The 22,283-nt window shown below is 47.7% G+C and overlaps 1 protein-coding gene across 1 annotated transcript in view; it reads left to right on the top strand.

The window, feature by feature from the left end:
* birc6 (baculoviral IAP repeat containing 6) overlaps window positions 1-22,283 on the top strand; it is a 96,896-nt gene that overhangs the window by 1,337 nt on the left and 73,276 nt on the right. The window contains 43 exon segments of the mRNA XM_030379557.1: window positions 1,373-1,554; window positions 4,662-4,799; window positions 7,598-7,791; window positions 9,419-9,545; window positions 9,882-9,951; window positions 10,354-10,385; window positions 10,387-10,522; window positions 10,525-10,616; window positions 10,733-10,748; window positions 10,751-10,851; window positions 10,853-10,890; window positions 12,336-12,408; window positions 12,561-12,689; window positions 12,691-13,041; window positions 13,044-13,172; window positions 13,174-13,200; window positions 13,202-13,258; window positions 13,261-13,602; window positions 13,640-13,848; window positions 13,850-14,144; window positions 14,146-14,183; window positions 14,531-14,682; window positions 14,893-14,916; window positions 14,919-15,117; window positions 15,285-15,411; window positions 15,414-15,447; window positions 15,846-15,875; window positions 15,878-15,976; window positions 16,184-16,231; window positions 16,234-16,314; window positions 16,630-16,808; window positions 17,106-17,183; window positions 17,185-17,240; window positions 18,077-18,238; window positions 18,731-18,862; window positions 19,063-19,160; window positions 19,496-19,643; window positions 20,073-20,206; window positions 20,547-20,693; window positions 21,117-21,304; window positions 21,903-21,957; window positions 21,960-22,042; window positions 22,044-22,214. Of these exon segments, the coding sequence (XP_030235417.1) occupies window positions 1,373-1,554; window positions 4,662-4,799; window positions 7,598-7,791; window positions 9,419-9,545; window positions 9,882-9,951; window positions 10,354-10,385; window positions 10,387-10,522; window positions 10,525-10,616; window positions 10,733-10,748; window positions 10,751-10,851; window positions 10,853-10,890; window positions 12,336-12,408; window positions 12,561-12,689; window positions 12,691-13,041; window positions 13,044-13,172; window positions 13,174-13,200; window positions 13,202-13,258; window positions 13,261-13,602; window positions 13,640-13,848; window positions 13,850-14,144; window positions 14,146-14,183; window positions 14,531-14,682; window positions 14,893-14,916; window positions 14,919-15,117; window positions 15,285-15,411; window positions 15,414-15,447; window positions 15,846-15,875; window positions 15,878-15,976; window positions 16,184-16,231; window positions 16,234-16,314; window positions 16,630-16,808; window positions 17,106-17,183; window positions 17,185-17,240; window positions 18,077-18,238; window positions 18,731-18,862; window positions 19,063-19,160; window positions 19,496-19,643; window positions 20,073-20,206; window positions 20,547-20,693; window positions 21,117-21,304; window positions 21,903-21,957; window positions 21,960-22,042; window positions 22,044-22,214 (5,201 nt within the window).

Genomic DNA, 22,283 nt, shown 5'->3' on the forward strand with positions numbered 1-22,283 from the left:
GAGTAGATGCAACGTGTACTATTGCACAATATGCTGTTCAATCTCAAGAAGAAACACACCAGGCTTTCAATATATATTATATTAAGTTATTTATTGACCCTTCACCTGCTGACTGCATGTTTCTTTAACCTTTTTGTCCCCAAGATACCCTTTAGTGGCATGCTTTTTTGGAACATTAGAAAATTGTCTGAGTGCTGTACAGCATGTATCAGCATCTGTTGCGTTAGAGATTTAGTAGGTCCATATGCTGTATTTCAGCCTCCACTTATGTTTACAGATGCTTTTATAATTATAGGTAGTTTATTACAGTCTTGAGGTAACGGAACAAGCTTGTATTCAAGGGAAGTGTGAGCGATGGGTGATCATTTCCTGTGCATTATTTTGCATCATATACCATGTTGTAGCATTAGGACATTCCCAAGTACTGGCCCCTTAAAGGAACCTTATGCCACACCATACTTAAACCAAATGGGCTGATGCCTGGCCTACATGTCCCTCAATGATATCCCTGCTTGCCTATTGCTCTGGTCAGACGATTCTAATATCAACATTGATTCCCAATTTAAATATTAATTACATCAGAATTTCCTTCGGGATCAATGACCTAATTTGATCTGTCTACCTAGCCTAACCTCAACATAACATTGAGGTTGACTGTTTGTTATTCATGCACAGCTTCCATAAATCCATTCTCTTTGCTGCTTTATTAATGTGAACTTGAATCTAATCAATCATAACACCATGGATTCCATTTTTCTTTTTACTTAATTTGATATTTTATGATATTTTATTCACGGTACAATATTCACTGTACCTTATTCTTGGGAGAGCTTAGGCCCTTAGAGCTAAGGAGTGTTGGCTAATGTGAGCGCAGACTATAATTATGAACTCTCATAGATACTACGTGGATGTGTTTACATATGTTATAACTCTGGCCTTTCACCAGGAAGAATGAAAGTCTTAAAGAAATGTGTATCTCGAGTCGAAGAGCTTTCAAACCTAATATAATTTTTAAGTCTGAAAAATAAAAAAGGCTTTTCTGGAGTTACGAAAACATTGCAGTGTTTAAGTATCAGACCACAAGCCAATCAATGGTTATGTTACTATTTACTTGCTTGTTTTTTTTCACTATTTTCCACAGTCACTTGCAGAGTTGTTTCATAACCATGATATTAAAGAGTAAGGTAGGAGTTAGGGCATCTCGCTCGAGGTGACTACTCTAGACTGAGGACATTGGGGTTTGAACCCAGAATCTTGAACACTCACTTAACAATCCTGCCCACGCAGCCTCTGTTCTCCTAACGTCCACACTCAAATAGCTCTGACCTTATGCCTGATGTTTGCTGTTCTCTCCCTATGTATTCTCTCTCAGCCAAACCCGGTGGTCGTGTCCGATGCCAGTATTTCCCAGCGGTTGACAAGGTGCTCTTCGTGGATGACTATGTGGTCGGGTGCAGGAAGGACCTGAACGGCATCCTCCTGCTGGACACCGCCCTGCAGCCACCAGCCTCCAAACCAGAGGACATGGTCCAGTTGGAGCTGCCCGTCACAGAAGTAAGATTGATTAATCTTGTGTGTTGAGGAGCTGTCATTGACACGGCAGATATTGGGAGGGTCTCTATGCCGGTGTTGGTTGGTTTATTTTTGTCCGTGATTCTAATAGGTGCGTGTGATCTACGGTGGTGGCCTCTAGATGCTACTTGATGATGTACACGCACGGCCCACCTAAGGTGGCTTTTTGACCCCCCCACTGTATGTTGATGACGTAGACACTAATGGCCTACCCACAGTGTTTTTTTCACACAGAAAATAATTCAGCTTTTGTTTCCTCTTTGGGGGAGTTTACAGTTGTTTGTTTGTTTGAATGAATGAATACACATGTCTGATCAATATGTAGCCGCAGTTGTTCATGAATGTTCACCTCTTTGTAGAGGACATGCTAACTCGTGGCTCCAAATAATATCAAAAGTGTTCCATCAATGTTATCATATATTTCTTTAGAGAAATCATCCCCCACCAATCCCCCTTTTCTTGTTAATCTTGGGAAAAATTAAATGGGAGAGTTTCTTGTAGTGTTTCAGAATTCTTATTTTTTTTGAAGAGTTAAAGGCTGTTTTCATTGCTAACATTATAAAATCACTATCGTTCAGCATTGAACATAGATATTTCTATGTACTTTGAAGATTAGAGATAAAAAACAGAATTACTTCTTCACGTCCCCACGTCAATCAAAGCTCTAAAGATTTCTTTCGATGCATAAAGAAAAAAAAAAGATGAGCGCTGCATCATCTTACATAGTGATGACCGTGACTGGATTCTACAAGGAGCACTTGAAACTCGCATTAGCATTTGGCAACGTGGACGAAACAGTCGTCCTGGCTCACGTTTACCGTATCTTTTCAAACCATAGCAAAATACAAATTTCCGGCAAAAATGTACTTTAAAAGTATTGTTCTGTCATGTCGTTATCACAATAAATAAATAAAATAATCTCAGCATGCTGTAGCATCAATGACAGATGATACAGTCCAAACTTCAATCCAAACTACCACCCAGTGCTAATTTGGATTGAAACATTTATTTGGTTCTTCAAATCACTCTTCTGATGGCATTGAGAGATACTTGGCACCCTGTGCCAATTCCGTGTACTTTTTTTTTATCTGGTCTTTTAAATCTTTTCTTTCAATATGTTATGAATCTCTTCCACCTCCTCCTCCATGGTTACTTACCACTAGAAGTATCAGATGTTCTGAATATTTTTTGGTAATTTTATTGAAATGTAAAACCTTTTTTTCCATGCCCAAATGCTGTCCCGTGTATTAGGCTGGGATACCAGCCTAATACGTCTTATCTTTAGAGCCCTGCTGTGCAGTCGGTTTGAGATGGAATTGATCGAATAAACACCTGAAAATGCAGAGTAGTGCTATTTCTTTTCCAGGCTACTATCAGTTCTCCTTTCCCTTTTTAAAATTGTCTTACTTAACAGTTAAAGTTAAAAACGATATTTCAGCACTTTCAGAGGGAGAATGCCTTGAAAGTTCGATATGTCTTGGCGATGCCCCTAATTTAAAGACAGAAAATAGTTGGGTCCCTTGAAAGTAACTGATCGGTCCTAATTGGAGGACGAGTGCGTAAACATGTGACAACTGTTGCTTACTGCCACTCGGACTGTGTGACTGTCTCTGTACATGACTACACTTGTAGGCCTCTCACACATGAACTCAGGATGAACTCGGAAGAATCAGGTCTGAAGATGATCAGGAGTTGCCTTTTCACACATGCAACACAAAACAGGAGATAAGCTGTATCAGGCTTGCTCACACATATTTGAGATCCTCTGTATACTTTAGGTAAGGGATGGCGCCTGTGTAGAAGGCAGGAAAGAACGCAAAAAGTATGCAGACGAAGGTGCAGCGCTTTGATTACAACACATCGAAGATGGCGATGATGAAAAACCTAATCAACCCGTCCGCAACATGCCCACTAGCTGAAAATTCTCATAGTCTCCGATCTTCAGACTTTGGCCCCGTCCACACCGAGCCGATTTTTTGGTGAAACCGCATAAGTCTTGTGCGGTTTCGGCCGACCGTCCAGGCGGATCCGGTGGATCCGGTGCCCGATACCGCACTTTTCTGAAACCATGTCACAGGGTGGTTTCAAATATATCTGGACGAATGCGGTTTCGTGTTAGGATTCGTGTGGACACCTGAAACGCCAACGATGTCGTCATTGCCCCCCCACCAGCTGGGCGACGTCAGAGTTGCGTTGAATATATACATATGTTTTCTTTTTTATTTGTATTCTTTTTGTAGCCCCTTGATGAATTGAATTACAATTGAATTACAATTTAAAAGGTTGAATCTCCTCATGTTTGCATATGCGCTCAGGCTTTTGTGGAGAACCAGAGCCTTGAATATTTACTACAGGGTTTCTACAGCTCGATGGGTTTTCGCGTTGAGTCCTTATTAACGGAGATATTCTTGAAACGCATGAAAGGAAAACGGAGGGTTAAATATAATTTTCGCGTCTGGACTGTATGTTTGTAAACAGCGAGCAGGCTTTATGCCATCCTTGCCTCTTCTTCTTCTTTTTGCGGGAGTTCTGTAGCAGGAGCAGCGCCCCTCATGGGCATGGAATGTGAACCACATCGTTTCTACAGCTCGATGCGGTTTCGCAATGTATCCGTCTTTATGGAGATATTCCTGAACAGCATAAAACGAAAACGGATCGGGCCTAAGAGCTGGTTGATTTGGTCTGACCTCCATTGTGCTATCAGGGTAATGGAAACACCATGACAGTGAGGATCTATATAATTAAGATATGCTAGATAAATAGCTTTTTGGCTAGTCATTTTTCTGGCTAAGTAGCTACCCTACTGCAATGGAGAGCATTTCTCTTAGTTTCTCAGGAAACGGGAAGGAACATAATATTATGTTACCTCAGCAAACTTTGGGACCATCTTAACATAATTATTTCTCATTTTGAAAAATATCCTTTTTGACAAGGAAGCACAAAGTAGAAGTGGTAGTATTTAAATTATTTATTCATATCGAGCACTTCATTGGTATTAATTGGTAATTCTGTCTGTCATCCTAACCTGAGACTTTATCAGTCTTTTAACATCTTTTTCTAATGTGTGTGTGTTTGTTTTCTGTGTCCAGGCACAGCAGATGCTGTGTGCGTGTCAGGAGAAGATCGATGTCTCCAACACAGAGGGCTACGACCTCTTCATCACACAACTCAAAGAGGGAGTGAAGAATACCTCACACGAGACGGCAGCCAATCACAAAGTAGCCAAGGTGAGTCACATGACACGCCTCCCTCAAAGGAACCCAGACATGGTACTTTCTCTTTTATGTGTGTGTTGTGTCTGTCCAGACATGTTGGCAAATGGAGTGGAATCGCAACGACAGCAAAAATTTTTAGAATTTGTGGTTGCCCTCAGAGATGCTATAGTGTGCACGCATGTACAATGATCAAATCCCTGCCTGGAAGTAACTGGGGAGAGGAGCTGAAATCCGCCTGCAGCACTGGATGTTTCCCATGCTACCTTTTTTAATTAACGTCCTTTTATTCGCCAGGGGATTTCCCACAGTACCCAAGTTCTACATGGGAATCTCAATTTCGCATTGTTGGTACGATGTTCACTGTAACCCTCCCATACAACCGCAAGTGAAACTAACTTCATTACTTTTAGAATTAAACACAGAGTGAAACTAACTGGCTATCTAGAATATCGGCTAGATAGTGGTTCTCATGACAAGCTGGAGCTGAGAGATAAAGCTAGGTAATAACCTTGTCTTCTCCCCACACACTTCTAATCAGTCGAGTCAATGTTATTCGCATAACCCTTCATCACAGTTACAGGCCATATTTTATTATTATCCCCCAAACCCATGTCCTCCAAGGAGGAAGGAAAAAATGCTTAATTATCATAGAAGAAACCTTGAGAAGGAACGCAGAGAGAGCCCCCCCTTCTTGGTATGGGGAGGGGTGCAACAGGTGCCATAATGGATAATGCATAATGGTAGCATTACATGACAGTAAAATTATTAGTTAGTAGGCTCTCGGGCACATTCATCATTTATAACCATGTCATACATCTTCAGAACAATTAGCATAATTCCAGAATTTTGCAAACTCTTATACAACTCAGTCTGCAGTTTCACCTTTTCTGCACAAGTCTCTCCCTGTCCTTAGGAGCATGGGTACAAGCAGAAACCCTTTTTATCTCTGCTCATATAATCTGCTGTGGTGGCTGTTCCTATGCCCTGTCTCTTGCTAGCTGCGTTGTCATGCACTTCGGCCTCATAACAGGCTAGAAGGGGAAGCTAACAGGCTAGGTAGCGGCCTAGCGACCTTGCGTCAAGCACAAAAAGAAAAGGGGACAACAGGCAGCAGAGGTGCAGCCCTTCTGTCATTATGATGGAGAGAGGAAGGTTGTGTGCGTGTGAGTGAGAGAATGTCTTAATGGAGTGGGCAGGTGCATTCATCACAAGCGTGTGTGTGTGTGTGTGTGTGTGTGTGTGTGTGTGTGTATGGAAGAGCCGTGTCATAGCAAGTGGGTTGTCATCTCCCCCGGCGCCGGGCACTAGCATGCACGTGTCGGCGCGTTGTTCGCAGCAGCGCTACGAAGGCAGCCCTGACTGCAGTAAGCCAGCTCTGCAGACCACAGCAGCATATTAATAGCCTGGCTGGGGCCAGGGAACAAGCAGAGCCGCTGTCTCTTAGGGCCACTGTCCATCTCCCACAGAGACAGCCGCAGGCATGCACCCTTCTCAGGGAGGAAGAGACCATAGAGCATCTTCCCACAGCACCCAGTGTCCTTACTCATGTTATCATGTGGTAGATGAAGTGATCTGCTTTTCACCCGGTTGAAGTCTTGAATGTTAAGTTGTTCTTTCAAGAGCCACCACATATTTTATAATATATATCCTTTGTATAATTTTAAATTAACTTGTCCTTACAGCTTACTGTGTTTTTAGATGTGTGATTTCTTATTATCACAACCAAGATACAGTATCTTGTTTATGATAATGTGCAGAATTAACATGTTATACAGCACATTTGGAATTTAATTCACTTTGGATTTCAGTTGACCAGGATGGCTACCACCTGTCAGTGCGTATATGCTGGCCACCGGCATGGTTAAATGATGCTCATGAGTCCTGGATCTGTGTCCCTCATTGTGTTGAGTAGAAGAGAGGTTTATTCTCAATCTCTCTCTGTTGGCCCCTCAGAATTATCACCATTATCAGCCTTCTCTTATTCTTCTTACTGTCTTTACCCTGGCTCTCGTTCGCACCCTTTCTCTCCGTCTCTTTCTCTTTACCAGCTCTATGCCTCTCTATTTCTGCCACTGCTTGTCTCCTTGTTGTTGACAGAACACAATGAGTTGCGTACATTAATGGATCAAGAATGTGTTTTTAATAGCAGTTAATTGTGCACTCGACATACGTTCAGCTGCGGCTCAACCTAGAAGCCCTACAATTAGCAAGAACATGGCAATCCCTCATTCTAAAGGCCCTATACTCCCCGTCCACTCACTCACACACACTCAGACGCTGTACTTTAAAATACCAAATTTGTCCATGATATATCTAGATGTTGTGTTTATTCAATAATATATTCTAAGCATTTCATTCATTTCTCAACATCTGTCGATTGTTTTGTGTTGCTGGGAAACCAATGCAGGGTGCAGCATGCCGGCCTGTGTTGTGCTGTCTCTGTATGCGTGCTTCCTCCCACTGCCCCCCCCCCCCCTCCTCCTCCTCTGGCAGAGACCCCAGACTGCGCTGCCGTAAGGGTCTTGGCTCGTGTCCCTGTAGATGGATCTAGCGTTTAACTTCCAGCCGACCTCTCAGGCATCGCTACTGTACAGCCTCTGGGTGGCATCTGGGCTACGGGGGGGGGGGGGGGGGGGGGGTCTGCCGCTGCTTACTCAACAGTATTCTCTGCATGTTGTAATGTGAAGGGATTTTACTTGGAAGCTTAACGGTGTCTTCAAAAAGGGTTGGCCGATTACGGCGTTGGTCTATGCTGTGTGGAGGTCATAGGTCATAACCTCCCTCCTTCCTCTCCACCCCCCCCCCACCAGTGGGCCACAGTGACCCTGCACCTCCCCCACCATGTCCTGAGGCTGGTGGCCGGCGCCGTGGTCAACGAGCTGAAGAAGATCAACCAGAACGTGGCGGCCCTCTCCGTGGCCTCCTCCATCATGGACCGCCTTTCCTACCTCCTCGCCAGCGCCCGACCGGAACTGGGGGTGGGGCCTGGTCGTTCTGTAGACAGGTAAGCCCCCCCCCCCCCCCCCCCCCCATCTCTTATGAGTGACCCTTGAGCGAGCCACTGCTGCTCACATGATGGACCCCTACTCCACCTGCACCTTCACCTTTGAATACTTGCACCAAGAATATGTTAGGGGGTGTCTGCATTCATCAGGATCTTAAATGAACGTAACCAGTTTAGTCTTCATGGATGTTATTGGTTGACTCCCCCGTGGTCTGTAGAAATGGTTGTGACTGTCGAGCTGTTATGCGGGAGTGGTCCACATAATGAGTAGCAGCCTTAGGTAAGCTGGGTCAAGGTTCTTCGGTGTAGTCAATAATTGCTAACGCCTAGGAGAGGTTATTTATACCGTGAAACTCAGCAATTTTTCTAATATAATAAGAGTTCTGCTATATATGCGCGTTGGGACAGAGTCATGAACAACATCATCTCATTGAATAGTTGGACTATTGACGTCATTGTTCCGGGGTTTCTATTGTCCATTTGTCTGATGTATTCAATTATACAGGTACTAAGTACTACTGTATTTTGAGTTTGACATCTCCCTAAAAGGAGTTTACTGTAAATATAATGTTGAATGAATTACTATGAAGGCTTTACTACAAGAGATTGAGACCAGCGCATTGGTGTGCTCAACTATTCTTGCTCCGTCCGATGTTACGTTGGCGGAAAGATCGCCCGACAATCCTGTTATCTTTTGATAATACATCAAAAGTACACTGATTTGATCATTTGAGATACTGGTTCAACTCTATTGATTTATGAAATCTCGGAGTGGATTGTTGGTGAGGTCAAAACAGTTTAATTTTAAGTCTTTCTGACATGAAATGGAGGATTTATTGTGGTAGTCGGTAATTTGACACAGCTTTTTTCCTGCAGTGGTGTGTGTGTGTGGCGCACTATGTTGAGCACGTTTGCGATGTGTTTGCATGGTGCTTATATGTACGTGTAAATGTAATATACATCTGTGTGCGAACGAAGAGAGTTATCAGCTAATTTGATCACTGATTCCAGTAGTATATGTATTATGTACACATACTACTACTACTACTACTACTATTCCAACAGAAATGGTTCCATAACAATACAACAGTGCAATATGTAGCCAACCCATTATCTGGGTTTCAGAATACTGTTACTTCTGTTCTACAAAACCAAATGTGTTAAGTCACTGTTACCTTTCGCTCTTTGTGTGTGTGTGTGTGTGTGTGTGTGTGTGTGTGTGTGTGTGTGTGTGTGTGTGTGTGTGTGTGTGTGTGTGTGTGTGTGTGTGTGTGTGTGTGTGTGTGTGTGTGAATTGCATTTCAGGATGACCAACATTATTTCAAATACTTAAATTGTTCCTGGCTGATTGCAGTGGCACTGCTGGATTGCTGCATGTAGGGGAAACACTAGTATGATCTAGCAGGATTAGGTTCGGGTGTTTGACTTCTTACTGATGATTCTGGGGTTGAACATCATTGTCTAATGTCTAATGTTGAGGCATCCTTTAGCCAGAACCCTACCTTCACATAAATAACATGACTCAAAAAAACAAACCCCACTCTAAGTCACTTTGTATTCAGGATAACATGTCCCCATAATGAGTGCAATAATAAAGCTTATAAAAAATGTGTGTGCTTTCCTACAGGTCACTGATGTACAGTGAGGCCAACCGGAGGGAGACCTTCACATCCTGGCCCCACGCCGGGTACCGCTGGGCCCAGCCCGACCCCATGGCCCAGGCTGGCTTCTACCACCAGGTACCCCTCTCCGGAGCCCCCAACACGTATATAGCCTGAACTGTTAATTCACCCAATGAGTGCTTTTGGTTTTGGTTTACAATTTTTTGAAGAATTCATGAATCGAGTTGTGTGGTGATGTTTCCCGCCTGTTGGTTAAAATCCATTAAAGGCATCTTTATTGATCCATCAATCTTTATTTATAGTGCTTTTCCTGCTGGGCAGCTATTCAAACAATGCATTGGAAATCAAAATAGAAGCATATTACTTGATAAAAAATGGAAATGTGTATTTTAAGAATTGTTAAAAGATGTCACTGTGGTGGAAAGGCATCATAATCACTCCGGTTCCCCTGCAGCCCGGCCTCTACAGGGTGACGACCGGGCCATGTGCTTCACCTGCAGCGTCTGTCTGGTCTGCTGGGAGCCCACAGATGAACCTGGTCAGTCACACCACTATCTCTGGTTTCCTTCAGACGATGTCTTTAGCCATGTGAAACCTGTACTACGTATCGTCTGGCCAATGTCTTTTCCAACTTAAGCATATACTTGTTTTCCTTTAGCGAATGACCTTTAACTTTAACCTTGTGTAGGCACTTGTTCAATTGTAGGTGTAGCATGATTAGCTACATGGCTAACGCTAAAATAGTTGCCCTCGGTTCTTGCATATTCCACAATAATACAAACCTAACAATCGATGGTTGTCTAAATGTTTTTAGTTTAAAGCATCTTTGTATTTTACTTCCCATAATATTCTTTCACCGTCGGTCTACCACCACTGCAGTCCCCTCTCTCATAGATGTACCTCTTTGTCTCTCACTCTTCTCCCTTGCTTCTCCCACCAGGTCTGAAACATGAGCGACATTCCCCAAACTGTCCCGTTCGTGAAGGGTGAGCACACACAGAACGTGCCGCTGTCGGTCACTTTGGCAACCAGCCCCGCCCAGTTCCCAGCGGCGCAGACGCCTCAGACAGATCGCCTGCTATGGCTTCGGGAGTTGCCCCACTTCCTGGCCCCGCCACAAAGAGGGGCAAGATCTGCATCTGGGACGTCTCCAAGATGATGAGGGTAGGGCACGGCATTGGTCCGTCTTGAGTTCACCTGCCTGTGTCTACTCTTTTTTAATGACTTTTAACTTGCATTAACCCTTTATCTCTGGCTGTATTTTGATACGTCTGTTGGTGACACACTGTTTGCATAACCCTGAATCCAGTGCACCTGAGTTCGATATCAACCCGTACGACCGGCCATCCTGAGCCAGATCGTCCAGAGTGGCAGCGACCACAACCAGCAGATGCTGACAGATTCCCGGAGGCCCACCCTGGCCTGGCTGGAGGAGTCCCTCCACCTGCTCAGACCTCCCCAAGCTGGAGGGAGACAGGTCAGTACGCACCGGAGCTAAGATGCTCACACACCGATGCATAGATGCTAGCACACTTAAGCTAACACGATAGAAATGTAAGCATGATAGATGGTGCTAACACAGGGAAGCTAAAATCCCAACAAATTGATGACACAAGGAGGCTAACGCACTGATGCTAAGACAATACCATGTGCTGAAGCCAAGATCCAACATGTGTTCAGTGTTTCCCCTAGGATGGAGTTGCAAGCAGAGGTGAAATGTTGTTGTTTTTCTTCGCTCGCAATTATTCTTTTGTGCGCACCCTGCCAGGAGGTTTCTATGTGTCTGCCGGAAACAGAAGGGTTTACATACAGTACATTTGTGCACAGTAATGAGCAGGGGAAATATGGAGAGATTTAACATCACAAGTATAATCTTTAAAACAATTATTTACATTTATTTAACAAAAAAATATATGATATCAACAACCACTCTATACAGTAAAGTCACATAACACAAATATTACAACAATCGAAAGGTCTGTCCCTCAAAACCAATGCATCTTCCCACTCCCTCCCCTCTCCCCATCACAAAGGTTGTAGTAGGACCATAAAGATGTCATGCCTCTATTGAACAAGTTTTGGGTCTCTAGAGTCATAATGGCAACGCTACTGAAATTGTTGCAAAAAAAAATTATATTGATATTTATGCTAAAAATAAATTTGTTAAAAATAAGTAGAGATATATTTTTCAAAACTAAAGGTTGCAGTAAGACCATAAAGAGTCCATGCCTATATGGAAAACGTTTTGGGGATTTAGAGTCAACAGTTGCGACACTACTGAAATCAGCCTTTGTGGTCGTTTTCAGTTTTGCACTTTGCAGACGGTCCCTAAGCTCGCGGCTGAAAGCGACAGCTCATAGAAGCCAATGCAATTCACCGATCGCTAAAGACGGCTCGTTTGGATGAAAACAATGCTGTAGCTGGTTCTCTATGTTACTACACTCAATTGTGTCACAACGATGTTTCACTGATGATCCATTGAACAACGAACTCAGAATCTGCCAATTTATTTCCAACTTTACGGAAGTTCCTCTCCGTTTATATGCTTTACCCAGGTGTGTGGAGTGACCCTGATATGAAGCGTCTGTAGCGCAAAATAATATAAAGATAAGATGGAGCTCTCCTCTCCTCTCCGTTTATATGCTTTACCCGCAAGTGTGTGAATTGACCTGGATATGTAGCTCTCCTCTCCTCTTGTTAAAAAAAAAGATTCAGCTGCGGCGGTCATATTTCTGCCAGGTGCATATAGAGGAAACACTGGTGTTCCTAAAAATCTTTCAAAGTCACTGAAGCTAGGATCCTAACACACCAAGGGAACAGTGACACAAATGAAAACATTGATATTTGGTCCCTGCACAATGAAACGTATCTTTATTCAATTTTAATGTCTGCCCCTTATGTGTGTGTGTGTTGTTTTTCCAGTGATGACCAGTTGGAGGACTCGGACAGTGAAGAGCATTCCAGATCAGAGTCGGTAACAGGTACGCAAAATCAAGTTCTTTTCTAAAAATGGGAAGTCTAGTCTGTCGATTTTCCTCTGAGGTAAAATGCAAAATAGTAGTCCTAGCCAAAGTTGTAAAACAGGATGAACAGCGTCCTGTTAAACCGGTGCATTGGTTTCCCTGTGCCCCTAGGCAAGCGTCCCAGCGGGAGGGCATGGAGGTGAGTCTGGGGGTGACGGCGCTCAGCGTGCTGCAGCAGCCGGAGAAGCTGCAGTGGGAGGTGGTGGCCAGCGTGCTGGAGGACACGGTGAAGAACCTCGAGGAGCTGGGGGCCTAACCCCTCGCTGGGCCACCAGGCCAACAAGCCCCACGGCCACGACAAGGCCAAGGACAAATTCCAGGACCACCACAACATTCCCTTCCCTGCCTGCTGGCCTGGAGGCATGCTCAGCTACCGCCCCCACGGCACCCCCCGCCCCACGGCGGGCCCCGCGCCAGGCCCGCCGGACACCGACTGTCCCCCTCTCAGGACTCAAAGCCACGGCCCCCTGCAGGACCCCCGGCAGCCCCGTGCAGATGGGGACCAGCGCCCCCCCCTCGCCCCTGCCGGCCACGCACCCCGAGGGGGTCTCCCCGCCCCACGCCCCCCTCGGCGCGCAGGACTATTGCCCGTGCTGCTGCTGTACACAGCATAAAGGAGGCGGAGGACGCCAAGTCCTCGGGGAAGGTGTTCGCCCAGATGAACAACCTGATGAGCAAGGGGCTCCACGAGGAGGGCTTCACCGTGCCCCAGATCATCGAGATGGAGTTCGACACGCCACGAGCAGCTCCTCCTGCAAGACCCGCCCCATCACCTACATCCAGCAGTTCGCCGACTGCCGCCGCCAACCTGGCGGGCCTGACGGCCCCACGGCGACAAGTGGAGCACGCTGGGGGCGCCCCCGGGCGCCGGCCTCCCGCGGCCCGGCGCCCTGGTGCAGTGTCTGCGGCTGCCCCGGCAGCTGGAGGAGGAGAACCTGTACGTGGACTCCATCACGCCGTGCTGGGACGGCGTGCACCTCCTGGTGGGCCTGCAGCCGTGCGGCGTGGAGAGCCTCAGCGCCATCAACCAGGTGGAGGCGCTCAACAACCTCAACCGCCTCAACTCGGCGCTCTGCAGCCAGCAGCCGCCAGAGCCCGCGCACCCCTCCCTGGCCAACGGGGTGGAGGGCTGCTCGCCGCCGCAGACGCCGCTCATCCTCCCGCCGGCCCCCCCCCCCCCAGCACCACCAGCAGCAGCAGCAGCAGAGCCGGCCCCTGGGGAGCGGCGGCGGGGGCTACCTGGCGCTCTACAAGCTCAACTACTCCACGCGCATCGTCACGCTGGACGAGGAGCCCGTCAAGGTGCAGCAGATCCGGGACCCCCGCGACGCCGTCACCTCCCTCATGCTGCTGCCCCCGGACGTGCTGGACGGGCGGGAGGACGAGAGCGAGGAGGGGGCCCCCGACGAGGGCCCTCCACGGCGGCGCCAAGGGGCGTCTCCTCCGGCTTCGGGGCCGGGGGCTCGTCGGCGTGGACGGCCTGCGGCGCGCCCCCGCAGAGAGCCTCACGGGGCCGTCGGCCTCCGCCTCGTCCAGCCCCAAGGAGGGGCGGCGGGCGGCTGTGACGGGCCTGGGACACCTGGTGGTGACCACGCAGGCCGGCTACATTATGATACTGGATCTGTCCACACTGGAGATCCTGGCCAAGGTGGAGCCCCCCAAGAAGGAGGGCTCGACGGAGGAGACCGACCCCTTCGTCTCTGTGACGGTACTGCTCCGGGACCGACCGCCTGTGTGCCTGCACGCAAGTGAGGACCTCGCAGAAGGCCAGCTCATTGAGGCTGCCTGTGTGATGGCTTGAAGGTGCTGTAAAATGACATCTGGTTTATCTCTGAATGGAAATGTACTGCAGCAAAAAACGACAGCGCAATTAAAACAAGACATAAGAGTGAAATATTACTAATTCGAATTGCCATGATATGTCCAACTATGTACCCAATATTATAATAGAACAAACAAAAATATGTAAAAAATATGTAAAAAAAAAAAGGATTATCTGCAATGTATAATAGAATGTATAATATGCTAATCGAGTACTAAAAGGTTAGTCTATCTTTTCTCACAGTCGATCTTTTCTTAACTGCCGTCCTGCCCAGGTGGAGAACTTCATTTCCTTCAAATTGGAGGTGTGTGTGATGATCTAGACGACGGCGACATGTTTGTCGACGGCCCCCTGTCTAAAGGGGTTGAACAGCTGCTGGAGGGGTCCAAGCCCTCCTCCAATCCTTCCAGCCCTGGCATCACAGGTAGGAGCCGACCATCAGTCCTCAGTCCTGCTAAATGTTGTGGGGAGGGAGACTGAAATGATTAATTTGGATGGGTTTGGTCGATGAATGAAGTTATTTGCTAAAATATGTAAATGAATAATCAAAGAAAATGTTGACACAATCATTACCTTCCCTTTCTTCTCCTCTTTCTCCTTCTCTTCTCTTCCTCCTGCCCCCCTCCCCCTCCAGGAGTAGACCTCCTGGTGACCAGGCCCCGACCACCGAGAGCCTGAGCTCCCTGGTGGAGCTGACGCGCTTCGAGACGCTGACGCCCCGCTTCTCTGCCACCGTGCCCCCCTGCTGGGTGGAGGTCCAGCAGGAGCAGCAGCAGAGGCGACACCCCCAGCACCTCCACCAGCAGCACCACGGGGACGCCGCCCAGCACACACGCACCTGGAAGCTGCAGAGCGACAGGTACATACCTCTCTGATCCCGGTTCTTGGGATTCAACTCTGAGTGGGGTTTTATAAATCTAGAAAATTCCCGTCATCATGCTCTCGCACCTGTTCAGCGGGCATCAGATCCAGCCCCCCGTGACCACTCATGGTGTGTGTGTGCTCTCCTTTCTCTCCTCTGTGCAGCTCCAGCTGGGACGAGCACGTGTTTGAGTTGGTGCTGCCCAAGGCCTGCATGGTGGGCCACGTGGACTTCAAGTTCCTCATGAACCCCAACATCACCAACATTCCGCAGATCCAGGTCACCCTGCTGTAAGAACAAGGTCCCCGGGCCTGGGGAAAGTCAGCGGTGGAGGACCCGTCTCCCGCCCTTACTCCAACAACACCCCCGCCTCACCTTGCTCGTCCACTAACGTTACTCGTAACCACAAATAACCCCACCCCCTACCTAACTTAACCCAACTCCTCGCCCGTACTCCAAAATAACTCCCAGTCTACTCTACCGCTCCCCAAAACAAGCCTAACCCATACCCAACCTCACCGGTAACGAAAGAATTGCAGAAATTGACCGAACAAAAAATCCTACCGGAAACACACCACAGCATAGTGGTGGTGATGGTTAGGTGGTGGTGATCGGAACCACTATGCAGTAGTAACGCTTGTGTCACTTAGTTGGTTCTGTTGCTACCTCAGCTGCTCCTAGCCGGGGCCCTACTCTAACTCTGTGTCCGACCGTCCTTCCCTCAGAGACGGCGGTGGACAGACAGATCTCCTTCCCCTGTCCCACGCACTGCACGCAAATGGGGAGAGGAACGGACAGCCCCTCCTCTATGAATTCTCAGAGGACATGCACTTCATGGATGTGGAGGACACCCCAGGTAAGGACTGTGTGTGTGATACAAACCACTGACAATGATTCACACCCCCACCCCTCCCCATTCAAGCTTGGTGTATTCACATGATGCAAAATACTATATACTGCTCCTGTACCTCCATTCCGGGGTGTTCCCCCGGTTGGTGATCACTGATCTCCACCCACTGTGTTCTCCTCCTCCCAACACATCTGCTCCCCTCTCCCCCCACAGGCTCCATGCTGTGTCCCTTCCTAGAGGACCACAAGGAGGACATCCTGTGTGGCCGGTGTGGCTGGCCAGCGGACTGGACCTCTCCGGACACGCCGGCATGCTGAGTCTCACCAGCCCCAAGCTGGTCAAAGGTGACCCGCACATCAGGTCCTCTTTCATGGGGTGACGAGGTATGAAACCTGCACCTCCCGCCGCTTCAAACAGTGCTCTTAATTGTAGTACTTTGTGCGTTGGATTTCAAGAGGTTTATTCAAGAAATTCACAGTTAACCACAGGGTAGTTCTGGGTAATGAAAGTGTCTTAAACCATGCGTGCATCTGGTGAAGTAATAGGTGGGTTAAGCGTATGGATGTTGTGCTTGCTGTGTGTGTCTTATATGGATGTACCAAGTGCTCTGCGTTTTGAGGTCTCCCCTTAAACGTTGTGTGTTCTGGGTTTGTGTGTAGGCATGGCGGGGGGAAAGTACCGCTCCTTCCTGGTGCACATCAAGGCGGTGAGCGACAAGATGCCGAAGACAGCCCGCGGCCTGTTGGTGCGCATGCCCAGCGCCAAGCCCATCAGCACCAAGACCCACTCGCTGTCCCACACTGCTGCAGAGGGCGCAAGGCCTCCAAGGTAGCGGGCCGTGGGCCTAAGATTGGGAACCAGAGTGACTCTAACCCTAAGACCAGGCCTCTAAGGCAAGCAGGCGGAGATAACCCATAGGCCCAGGTCAGACGGGTTTGAATAGGTGGAACTGAGGAATATCTAGTCTTCACGATATGATAGGGATGGATTTATTGATCAGCTTCTATTCTTACAGTTGCTCATCTTACGAAATTAATCTTTTTTTGTATGTTTGCTTACTTGGTTTTAAAAACATTTCAAACAGGTTTGTATAGCTTGGCTAAGTTTGTGTCTTTGTTTCTGTTTCTGTGTGTAGGACAAGGCTTCCACATCAAAGTCAGAGCCAGGCACCCCCTGCAAGAAGCCTGACAGCCTGCGGGGCTGTGACCTGCTGGCAGGAGGTGTCAGTCACCATCCGCAGGTTCAAGAAGACCTCAATACCCAAAGAGAGGTGAGAACCAATGCTGTATGTACGGTACTAACCGGCAGGAACTACCGCCCATATATGGTAGTAAACTGCAGGAGATCACTGTCATACTGTAGGTAGTAAATGGACGTAACCACCGCCCTATATGGTAGCAGTGCCAGGAACCACAGCCCATATATGGTAGTAGCTTCAGAAAGCAGTGGCCAGACATTTTGTTTGATTTATACAAAGATTGTTGCTGTGTATAATGCACCAGGCCACATTATTATAGCTTGATTTAAGACCTGATTAAATCCGACCAGTAATTAAGATTTTAATAGGTTAATTTGTTTTAGTTTAAATGAGCAACTCTGTGAGTTGGAATAATTTAAACTTGGCGCACGCCCTCGAAGTAACTCCTGGAACCCTACTTCACAACCCATGTTGAAAACGTGGAATGCAGTTTAGTCACATAGTTAACATATGAGAACGCCACTGAATACCCCCCCGTCCTTATCCATATGTATACAATTCCGCAATTTGAAATTTAATGCAGATGACATGAATGTGAAAACTGAACCTGTAGTTCAGGTGGTTGGATCATCTAGCGGATATGCTGTGCCTCGTCCACAGACATCTGTGGAAGAACCTGGTCCCCTTGATACTTTTCAAGCATTCAAACCAAGCAAAAGCCCCATATATTATACGTCACTGAGCCGCATATATGTATAAAAATAGGATTGTTTTTGATTCGATGATGGGTCTGGCCTGAAGAACAAGACTGACTATGCAAAATCATTATCGAGGATTCCCCTAGAAGTCCCCCTGTCTTAGGTAGAAAGCAAACCAACCATGTCTTTGTATACTTGTGCGCCCCCTAGAGTCCAGCGCTGTGCCATGCTGCAGTTCTTGGACTTCCACGAGAAGCTGCTGAGCGCCCTCTGTAAGAGGGCCGAGGAGGGGCCCGGCACGGAGCACGGACAGAGCCTCATCCTGGACATCCTGTGCTGGCTGGCGGGGGTCTACTCCAACGGCTCCTGCAGGTGAGTCAAGGACACCACCCCCCACCTCCTAGAGACCAGGTATCACCACCACCCACCCCCTAGAGACTAGGTGTTACCACAGAACAAGCCACTTGGAGAGATGTAAACCTATATGCTAAACTGCTTTTAGAGGGGGGACGGGTGGGCTTAAACCTTCAAGCCCCTTTTTAACAGGACACTTGGAACGGTGAAACTTAAATGTTCTTTCAGAGCCTGTAAGGCCAATCCACAGGTTACTTACCTTCAAGGTGTTTCCACAAGCTGCTTTGACCCTTCAAATTGGCTTCACAGGATGCTTGGAACCTTTAAGCTGTGCCGTAGGTTACTTGGAACCTTACTAAAAGTCTCTTGGAGTCCTAAAGCCTCTTCCATAGGTCACTTGGAACCCTAAATCATTTTCTACTACTCACAATAGCCTTCTTAAGCTCAAATCGTTGATCTTCATGAACTCATACCAAACCTTCTTACATGTGACCTGTTCTTGTTCTGCAGCCTGAGGGAAGGAAAGGAGGGCCTGCTGGCCAAGACGAGGAAACGACTGACGGAGATCGTCAGGGTCTGCTTCTTCGAGGCCGGCCGCAGTATAGCGCACAAATGTGCGCGCTTTCTTGCACTGTGTATTAGGTACGTCAATGATGTTTACGGGTGGACTATATTAAGAGCATTTCTCTAGTTTTACATTTCATAGTTTAGCATTGTGCGTCAGCCACTCGGAATCAAAGCATCTTATGACCATGTTTAATCGAATCACCTAACTGGTAGTCGCAATGTGAAACTTGCAGTTTTGCGGGGACCTAACGTGTTCTCTCCAACTCGTGCTTCAGTAACGGCAAAGGGAACCCCAGCCAACAGGGGTTCGGCACAGACCTTCTCAAGGCTCTTCTGGACAACATGCCTCTGCTCCCTGCAGCGGCGACAGGCGGTGAGTCCCTAGGCTCGGCTGAACTACAAGACCCATTTATTTATACTGCATTGTACACATTCAAGCACAGCGCATTCAGAGAGCACGGTATGCAGGTTAGCATTGCCTGTGCATTGCCTCTGTCTCAGTCTCTGTCTCTTAATTCATAATTCTCAATTAAAAAGAGCTTGGTCAATAAATATTTACATTGCCCAAGCAGTTTATGAATCAATTGAGGGAAGAATAACAACATGCACTTTGTAGATAAAATAATGGAAATCTAAAAATAACTGTATTATAAGATAAAACGAAGGAGATAGAATATAAACCACTGATCAGTCAAATCTCTCTCCCAGGCTCGGTGTTCTGGTACTTTGTGCTGCTGAACTATGTGAAGGAGGAGGACCTGGCCAGCTGCAGCACGGCCTGCGCCTCCCTGCTCACCGCTGTGTCCCGCAAGCTGCAGGACCGCCTCACGCCTCTAGAGGCGCTGCTGCAGACCAGGTAGGCACTGCCGCTGGGTAGACCTCAAGTGAGGATGAGTTGTGTTTGGTCGCACTTCTTCTTCAATTGAAGAAGTTGGTTTATTCAAGCAAAACATCCCTATTATGTTGTTGTAGTTGATCTAGTTGCCAGGTAGTGGGTGCATGGTTCCCAGAGTAAAGGGACCAGGCAACTATTTTTGTCATTCTGCTGAGGCTTTTATCTAAAGTGGAAAATTCTGAATTCAGATACATGTCATTAGGCAGCAGGTAGGGGTTAGATTTGCGTAAAGGATGCCTACAGCTACATCACGGACATTAAAGTCCTTTTTGGGATGGGATTGGAACGTCGCCAATACACTTAAACCCTAAAACCATCTTTAGCTGCTTTGTGGTTTATTTTCTCTGCCGTCCGTGTTAATGAACGTCCTGGTTTAAACCCCCCTCTCAGATATGGTCTGTACAGCTCGCCCTTTGACCCCGTGCTCTTTGACCTGGAGGTCAGTGGGTCATCCTGTAAGAATGCCTTCAACAGCAGCACCGGAGTGCAGTCGGACGAGATCGACCTCTCAGACATCCTCTCAGGTAGGATGAGTCGGGTTGGGGTGCGTTGATGTGTGGTGGTGTACACCATGTATATGTGGTTACGACACACCATCTCATTTAAGTGATGGCGCCGGCTGGCAATCTAGTGCCTTCAATAGAAAAGGCTTGTGCCTAGTTCTAGAGCACATCCCACTGATTGGTAGGAGGTGTGTGTGTGTGTTGTTTGACATGTGCTTGTGTTCATTTGTGTTGTGTGGTGTATGGCGTGTGGTTGTGTTACTGTGTTTTGTATGGCTTGTGTTCATTTGTGTTGTTTGACGTGTGCTGGTGTTAATGTGTGTGTGTGTGTTTTTTGTTAATCTGTGTGATTGTGTGTCAGGTAATGGTAAGGTGAGTGGAGGAGCGGCCGCAGAGGGCAGCTTCACAGCCCTGACGGGGCTCCTAGAGGTGGAGCCGCTCCACTTCAGCTGCATCTCCACCAGCGACGGGACCCGGGTGGAGCGCGACGACGCCAGCATGTTCACAGGTCAGCTCCACACCCTTAAATCGCTGAGTTGTTTGTATAGGACGTTTGTCTTCAGCACATAGTTGGCGTTTCCTGCAAATCTCTACACAAACTGGTAAGTCCTGTTCAGGGACCAGTTTGCGCATGGTGTTACACCAACATGAGTCGGATCGATCGTCTGAGTATGATTCGATTTTCACTTTCAGTTGGGTTGATGACCACAACTTCCATGTTAAAGAACTACTTCCCCTCTTTGTCAAACCATTTATTCGTGTTAATGGATTGAAAGACCCCCGTGTCAAAAATGACATATTAAACCTCTGACCTTCCACCTGAACCTATCAAAACCTCCATCGGTTGTGATCGAATGTGCTTTGCGAGCTACGCCTACTTCCTATTTCCGTGCCGGTAATTGATCATTCCCCTCGCCCCTCTGTCCTCCAGTGAGTACGTTCGGCGTGACCCCCCGCGGTGGGCGTCTGTCCACGGGCTCGGTGGGCGAGGCGTCCACGGCGCTGAGCTTCCGCGCCCAGGTGGCGCTGCAGTCCCTCTCCCACGCCATGGTGTCTGCCGAGCAGCAGCTGCAGGTGCTGCAGGAGAAGCAGCAGCAGCTGCTCAAGCTGCAGCAGCAGGTCAGGGGCCCAACGGGCAGCGCACAGTTTCATCGGTTCACTCGAGGGAACCCTTGCATTTGCTAGAATAGGAGCTCAAGGGGATAGTTGACATTCGAAGGGTGGAGGCTGTGATCAAATAATTTGGGATTTTGGACCTTAATAAAAAAACGTATTTTTAGTATTTTTTGAACAACATTCTTTGTACTAGCTTATGTTTTTCCCTGTTGGCTACTGAACGTGCACCGTTTACCCTAGTTTGTGTTTGTTGACTTGGTGTTTAATCTGCAAATAATTTGCACCAGACAAAGTGATAAACATCACACAACATCACAATAAATATCACGTTCGCTGCCTGTTGCCCACAGACGGCCAAGTTGGATGTTCCTAACTGCTAACGGACTAACTAGCTACTACATAGTTAACTCTTGGTACAGCAAGGTGATGTCTACTAATCCCTAGCTTGTAGTTAACTCTCGGTGTGTGTTGCCTGCAGAAGGCTATTTGGATTCTATTAACTGCTAACTAACTAGCTAGTAGTTAGGTATTTCTTGGTATGCCAAGGTGATGTCTACTTACCCCTAGCTTGTAGTTAACTCTCGGTGCCTGTTGCCCGCAGAAGGCTAAGTTGGAGGCGAAGCTGCACCAGACCACGTCTGCAGCGGCGGCTGCTTCCGAGTGGGGCCCATCCACAACTCAGTGCCTTCCAACCCGGTCTCAGCCCCGGGCTTCTTCATCCACCCCTCGGACGTCATCCCGCCCCCGGCCCAAGACCACGCCCCTCTTCATGACCCCGCCCCTCACCCCGCCCAACGAGGCGGTGTCGGCGGCCTTCAGTGCCGAGCTAGCGCACCTGTTCCCCGGCTCCATGATGGAACCGGGACCCGTCAACCTGGTGGCACACAACAAGAGCAGCCAGAAGAGCAAGCCGGTGAGTAGCACGACAGAGCGGGCTGGTTAGCCAGCTTGGAAGTGTTGTCAGTACAGTTGGTAGCTTGAC

The sequence above is a fragment of the Gadus morhua genome, chromosome 15, assembly GCF_902167405.1.
Source record: "Gadus morhua chromosome 15, gadMor3.0, whole genome shotgun sequence".
Classification (NCBI taxonomy): domain Eukaryota; kingdom Metazoa; phylum Chordata; class Actinopteri; order Gadiformes; family Gadidae; genus Gadus; species Gadus morhua.